Below are 7,479 nucleotides of genomic sequence, written 5' to 3'. Positions count from 1 at the left end.
ATGTGTTGTGTGAGATGTCTTTTTTTTTTTTTTTCGATTTTTAGAAAATGGCTTTAATAATTTTTAACTGATAAAGAGCGGTTATAAAGGGAGGTAATTCGTTTCTCATTAATTAATGTTTGTGATGATGGTTTTTTTTATGACACTGTATGCATGGACAAGTAAATTAATATTTAGATTACACGTTAGGATTCATATATTGCATTAAGATGAGAATAACAGTTTTAATAATCAAAATAACACAAATTATGAATCTTATCTTAAAGACAAGAAAACATGACAATCGTTTTTTGTTGACTTGAAGACATGAAAAGAAGACATGTTTCCTTTTTGTTTTATTGTACATAAAAAATAAAAATAATGTTTGGATGAGTCTAACAAGTGAAAAGAATAAAGAAAGACGCTGGTAAGAACAAGGCGGGGAAGAGTATGGGAAACTTGTTGTCACATAACTAAGTTGTCTCTTGCGCCTTGGCTTCTTCTGTGGCCGCTCTCCGATAAGCTTTTGTAAGTTCTTCTTGTTCCTGCAGCATCTTCATATTCTGAATTTTTTTCTGCTGTCGTTCAATGTCGAGAAGGACGCCCTCTTTCATTCGCTGTGAACAAAGATATATATATATATATATATGTACATATATTTCATATAAAGAAATGACTGATATATATATATATATATATATATATATATATAATTTAAAGGAGATTAGAATAATAGTCTAAAGAGCTAAGTGTATTTTAATGTAATAGTGAAATTACTAGTTTAATTAAAATACAGGAAATGCTCGTTGTAATTTAGATATATAATAAGCTCGATAGTTAAATGTCCTAGAGCTAATTCAATATTAAGTAATGTGATTTATGATTCAATAAAATAAAAAGCTATAGCAAACATCTAAATGACTACTTTAAATACAGTTCCCGATTTCAAAAAAAGAAAAACTAAAAGATTCATCTGCCTTACTTTTAATGCTAGGTTTATTTTTGGTGTCTTTTCAATTCAATAGAAATCCTCCGAAATTTGCTGATGAGGAGACCGTGCTTACCAAAAAAACTATGTATAATTGTTCTACGTGACTTCATGTATACCACAAATAAAAAGCACGGATTTCCGAAACGATCGTACAGATAATTGACTTTGTTGTTGTTCCTTCTTATGAAACTGATTTTTAATTTAATTAAATTTTGATTTTTAAATTAAAAAATTTTTTTTTTAATTTTTAAATTATAAATCACATTACTTAATATATATATACTTAATATATATATATATATACATATATTTCATATAAAGAAATGACAATGATATATATATATATATATATATATATATATATATACATGTATTTCATATAAAGAAATGACAATTGTATATATATATATATATATATATATATACACACATATTTCATATAAAGAAATGACAATTGTATATATATATATATATACACACATATTTCATATAAAGAAATGACAATGATATATATATATACATGTATTTCATATAAAGAAATGACAATTGTATATATATATATATATATATATATATATAAACACACACATATTTCATATAAAGAAATGACAATGATATATATATATATATATACATATATTTCATATAAAGAAATGACAATTATATATATATATATATATCATATAAAGAAATGACATATATACATATATATATATATATATACATATATTTCATATAAAGAAATGACATATATATATATATATATATATATATATATATATATATATATATATACACATATATTTCATATAAAGAAATGACATATATATATATACACATATATTTCATATAAAGAAATGACAATGATATATATATATTTCATATAAATAAATAACAATGATATATAATATATATTTCATATAAATAAATGACAATGATATATAATATATATATTTCATATAAATAAATGACAATGATATATATATATATTTCACTAGCAATAATATCTTGTAAATCTTATAATCACAGGTTTCCATACCAGCTGATTGTTGGATAATTTTATTCTGAAGTATATATATATATTAGCAAAAGTACCCGTCGTTGACTGGGTTCAAAAACAGCCTACAGAAAATGGACTCTGATTTATGAAAGTATGATAGCTTATAAAAAGGAAGAGTTGTAAATTTGGGTTGAGGTTGGGGGTATCAAAACCAAAGCAAAATATGATGAAAGTAAAAATAAAATAGATTAATCCCATAATTTATTATACCATACCTGTTCACACTGAAACGCTTATAACAATATTCTGTGGATCTATATTAAAAACCTTGTTAAACTTTGTGACATATTTCCATTCTATGGAGGTCAGGCGCGAACGAACACCCCATAATTTTATTATACCATATTTCTTCAAACTGAAACATAATTATCAAAGTATACTTACGCAGATAAATATGAAAAGTCTTTATAAAAGTTTTTGTCTATTTCCATTCTATGGGGGGGGGGGGCCAGGCGCGAATGCAGACCCCACAATTTTATTATACCATCCCTATTTAAGTTAAAACATACTTATCAAAGTATTCTTATGTACATCTATATCAAAAACACTTGTAAACGTTTTTTTTTAATTTTGAAATTTTTTATTTCCATACTTTGTGGACCAGGCACGAACACAGACCCCACAATTTTAATGAACCACTGTTCTGTCAGATCAAACATACCCATTCCTGTGTCTTGATACATCTTCTATCATTATATGCAATCAGTTTTTTAAAATAGTCAACCATATAGGAGTCTATTCGTGACCACACACACACACACACAGATATTCAGCTTTATATTATAGATATAAAGAAATGACAATAATATATATATATATATATATATATATATATATATATATATATATATATATACACACACACACACTTCAGAATAAAATTATCTAACAATCAACTGGTATGGAAACCTATGATTATAAATCTGATAAGATATTACTGGCAGTAATATCTATAAGTACTATCCTACCTAAATAAGAATTGCTCGATATACAAGATAGAGCAAATAAATAAAATTTTTAGTCATTCAATGAATTTAAAAATTTATTATGTGAAATGTTTAAATTTCAAATCAAAAGTTTTTCTTTTCTTTTTTTGAGTGTCACCCACACTGAGGATTAAATCTTCAAGTGAACCTTGTAAGCGTCACTTACAACTGAATTTTATTCGTTACACCATTAGTCCTTGCAAATCAAATAAAAGGTTCCATTCAAAACTCTGTGCAAATTCCTAAGTACAACAAAAAGATTTCTCAGAAGAAACACCCAAGTAAGGTTTGAGGTTACATGGGCTAAAATGATGCAAAATAAATACATATAAAATTATGTTATCAAAGAATAAATCTTTAATAAAACAAAGCAAAACTTATCAACACAAGGAAAGCTCAGCACTATTAAGAGGAACAAACAATGTGAAGCTTCCTCCCAGGCGATTTCATAGATTTTGATGACAATAAAAATATAGGAGTGTGATTCAATCCCGGGCAACGTCGGGTCTCCCTGCCAATCTATATATATATATAGAATAAATTAAAAAAATTTATATTCCAAAATTCATGATGATGACCATCTTATAATTTATTCCTTTAAATCAGTCGATTTATACAATTCTTGACAGTTTGGAATATAAATTTTTGTCATTTATTCTATATATTGCTCTGTAATCACACTGAGCTTCTTCTATAAGAATTGATATATAATAAGAAAATATATTTCTACAGGCTCCTTCAGCCTTTGAAAGATACCCATGTCGGTGTGCCTGCACATGACATTTTTTTGGCAGGAGGTATGTAATCTCCAACCACACCTCTCCTGAGACGACATTGTTAAATACCAGTGACAAGTGAAATGTATGTACAGGACGACTGGAAACAAATGCTGAGATAAGCGGAGAGCACATACAGCACCTAGAATTCCCAAATGGTCACCCATCTGGAACTGACCAGGCTCAACCTTGCTTAACTTCGGTGATCTGACGAGAACCGGTGTGTCAACGCGATTATGCCATATATATATACCACCTTTTTTGGTAATTTTATAAGTTCAAAATCTCAGCAACTATTGAACAGAATTTAACAAATGAAGGCTCGTTGGAAAGCTAATGACCTGATTTGTGTAGTGGGCTATGTGACATTAGGGTCGCACATTTAGCAGGATCATCTATCATCCTGAGCCTATTATTGGCACTTTTTTTACAGCCATAAAATGTTTCGCTATAAGTGCAGTATCTTTCCAGCCTAAAAAAATCCGTTAAAATTACCGCTATTATAGGTCTTTGAGAGTGCTGAAAAGGGAAATAACGTTTAAAATTCCAGGAAACGAGTAGTTTCCAAGATATGAAGAAATTATAGTTCTAAAAATGGGGGATCATTTTTCTATATTAATTTAACGTAATATGATCACCCACTTTATGACCAGCTTTTTTCTGCTGTTTTTTTTGGGTTGTGTTTATTGTGGCCTGGTAAAAAATATTGTTTTCTATAGGTCTTCGGGTGTGCTGAAAATGCACATTGCATTTAAATTTTCCGCATATATTTTTCCAGGTATCAAGCAAAAATATGCACATTTGCACATGCATCATGCCCACCAGTCCACCACTTATAACAAAGAAATGCATTGCTTAATACTCGGAAAAATGCTTATTTGCAGAAAATTTAAATGCAATATTCGTTTTCAGCACACCCGAAAACCAATAGAAAACAAGTTTTTTAAGGTAGGTTTTGTGTTGGTCTCTCAGGCCACAATTATCAAATAAACACCACCCCAGAAAAAAATAACAGTTGGCAATAAAGTGGGTGTTCATTTTACGTTAAATTAATATAGAAAAGTGATCCCTCACTTTTTGAAACTATAATTTCACCACATCTTGGAAACTGCTCGCTTCCTGGAATTTTAAACACTATTTTCCTTTTCAGCACTCTCGAAAACCTTTAATAGTGGTAATTCTAAAGGATTTTTTTTTAGGGCGGAAAGACCTTTCAATCAAAGTCATTTGTTTTCCTAGTTTTGCCTATAAATTACAAATTATCTGATATTACCCCAAAAGCTCTGGTCTTGATGGAGGGGAGACAAAAACTTGTGCTATGGTTTCAAATGATCTGAAATAACAGCAAGGGGAGACTTGATTCCAAATATTTCTCATATGTTATATCTCCCCTCTTTGGTTTTGATACATAAAGTAAATTTCACAGTGTATAAGGATTATTTGATATTGGAGATATTCATAATCGTACCCTATTTCCAAAAGAGGGGAGGGGTTTGTATTACTGTACACATAGATTCGAAAAAGTTGTCAAAAAACAAATATATAACAAATAAATGTTATCAAAGGCAAGATAAATTACTTTTCTACCAAACTGGATATAATTTTCGTGTTTTTATTCAATTAAACATGTTTATTCAGCTCGAAAGGCATACAGTGTTTACCGATATATTGAAAAGTTCAAAATGGCGGCCGACTCTCTCTTTAACACGGTAAGTTCGGAAAAAGGTGTAATAAATGATAAAATAGATAAAATACTGTTAGAAATTCGCTCAATATATGTTACCGTGACATAACTTGATATATATTCGGTGGTTTTTTAATAGTATTTTGTCTAGTTTATTATTTATAACACCTTTTCCCGAACTTACAGTGTTAAAGAGAGAGTCGGCCGCCATTTTGAATTTTCCAATACATCGGTAAACACTGTATGCTTTTCGAGCTGAATAAACATGTTTAATTGAATAAAAACACGAAAATTATATCCAGTTTGGTAGAAAAGTAACTTATCTGGCCTTTGATAACATTTATTCGTTACATATTTGTTTTTTGACAACTTTTTCGAATCTATGTGTACAGTAATACAAACCCCAAAATACTGTTAGAAACTGGTTCAATATGTTACGGTGACATAGGCTGACATATATTCGGTGGGTTTTTAACAGTATTTTGTCTAGTTTTTTATTTGTAACTCCCTTTCCTAAACTTACCGTGTCAAAGAGAAAGTCGGGCGCCATTTTGAATTTTCCAATACATCAGAAAACACTGTAGGTTTTTCGAGCTGAATAAACATGTTACATTAAATAAAAACACTAAAAACATATCCAGTTAGGTAGAAAAGTAACTTATCTGGCCTTTGATAACATTTATTTGTTATATATTTGCTTTTTGACAACTTTTTCGAATCTATGTGTACAGTAATACAAACCCCAATATCGTTACCCTTGGATCATTATCTGTACAAGCACCTTAAAATTTTAAAGCGGAAAGGTCAAACATTATGGTTTCTATGTGTTCCGAAAGGAATACATTAATTTGTTACTCGCTCCAGTCATATTAAAGAACTGTATTGATATTTTATCCAAACACGAGATTTGAATATTTACCTCTTTGTCTAACCTCTGTGATATGTGCACATAGGCGATCATCGAGACTGTAAATCCTATGGAAAGGCCTAACGTCACTTTGGATGTTGTCGACATATTGTTCTACCTTTTAGAGTGATTTCCCCTTGTTTTTTAGGTGATGCCGGTGAACGGAAAAATTTGTCCCGAATGAAAAATTGTCCAGAATAAAAACAGAAAAATAAAATTTTCAATAAAATTTCAATAGTTTTACGACGTAAAATCGAATAAATCAAATTGAGGCTATAGTACAGCTATCAGTATAAAAGTAGGGGGAAAATATACAACAAATAACGTTTACCAAACGCAATAAAAAAAAACAAACAGGTTTAACCGACAGGTAAAATTTGAAAGCGTGGAAATTAACTGAAAGTTTTATCATTTCTGAATTTAGAGCAATTAGATTTTCAGACACCCAGCAAATATGAAAAGGACGTGTTTGGGTCGATACCGGCTCCCTTGACTACCGGTTGAACCTGTGAATATTAAACATGTACATTTTGTGGATTTCTTTCTGTAAAACTTTTGTCGTTTTGTAAATAAATCTATTTGTAATTAAAACTATTCTACGTTATTTCAGGTTTTTTTTCTAGTTTTGAATAACACACCTTTTTACTGAAAATTGTGTGTCTTTTTATTAATTAAAGCTATAGCTGTCAACTTTTAGGTGGTCGCTAATTTCAAGCATAAAAAAGGTTAAAAAAAGAAAAAAAGAAAAAGAAAGCTTTTCTTGCGCTTGGTAAATGTTATTTGTTGCATGTTTTGTTTATTTTCGATTTATTGGTTCTAAACTATGCTATATAATTGCCCCAAATAGGTCATAAACTGGCTTCCCGGCTGCCAGTGGAAAATATGTTCCCTGGTAAGACGTTACTATTGGAGACGTAAATTATTTTAAAGGAAGACAATTGAGAAATTAGTCTAGTATATAAAAGACTAACTGTCTGTCTGCCTGTTTGTCTCCATATTTTCAAACTCTATCTCCTCCGAAACTAAAAGTTGCAGAGTGGTGCTAGGGGTCTTAAATGATTGGATGTTTTATGGACCGTTCTTTTATGGATCTTTA

At 29.6% G+C, this 7,479-nt stretch overlaps 1 protein-coding gene and 1 pseudogene across 1 annotated transcript; both read right to left on the bottom strand.

Moving 5' to 3' along the window:
- Window positions 1-318: 318 nt before the first annotated feature.
- Window positions 319-6,545, bottom strand: LOC145255625 (protein PET117 homolog, mitochondrial-like). Its single transcript, XM_080114146.1, has 2 exons — window positions 6,396-6,545; window positions 319-596 (listed from the first exon to the last, which is right to left on the bottom strand). Exons 1-2 carry the CDS (start codon window positions 6,489-6,491, stop codon window positions 453-455), a joined length of 240 nt encoding a protein of 79 aa, XP_079970272.1. The 5' UTR covers window positions 6,492-6,545; the 3' UTR covers window positions 319-452.
- Window positions 3,923-4,039, bottom strand: LOC145256030 (5S ribosomal RNA; annotated as a pseudogene).
- Window positions 6,546-7,479: the final 934 nt, after the last annotated feature.

This window comes from Euprymna scolopes, chromosome 31 (genome assembly GCF_053919585.1).
Source record: "Euprymna scolopes isolate OS-2025 chromosome 31, ASM5391958v1, whole genome shotgun sequence".
Lineage (NCBI taxonomy): Eukaryota > Metazoa > Mollusca > Cephalopoda > Sepiida > Sepiolidae > Euprymna > Euprymna scolopes.
Note: the sequence above shows the minus strand (reverse complement) of the source record. Positions and strands in the feature narration are given on the sequence as shown.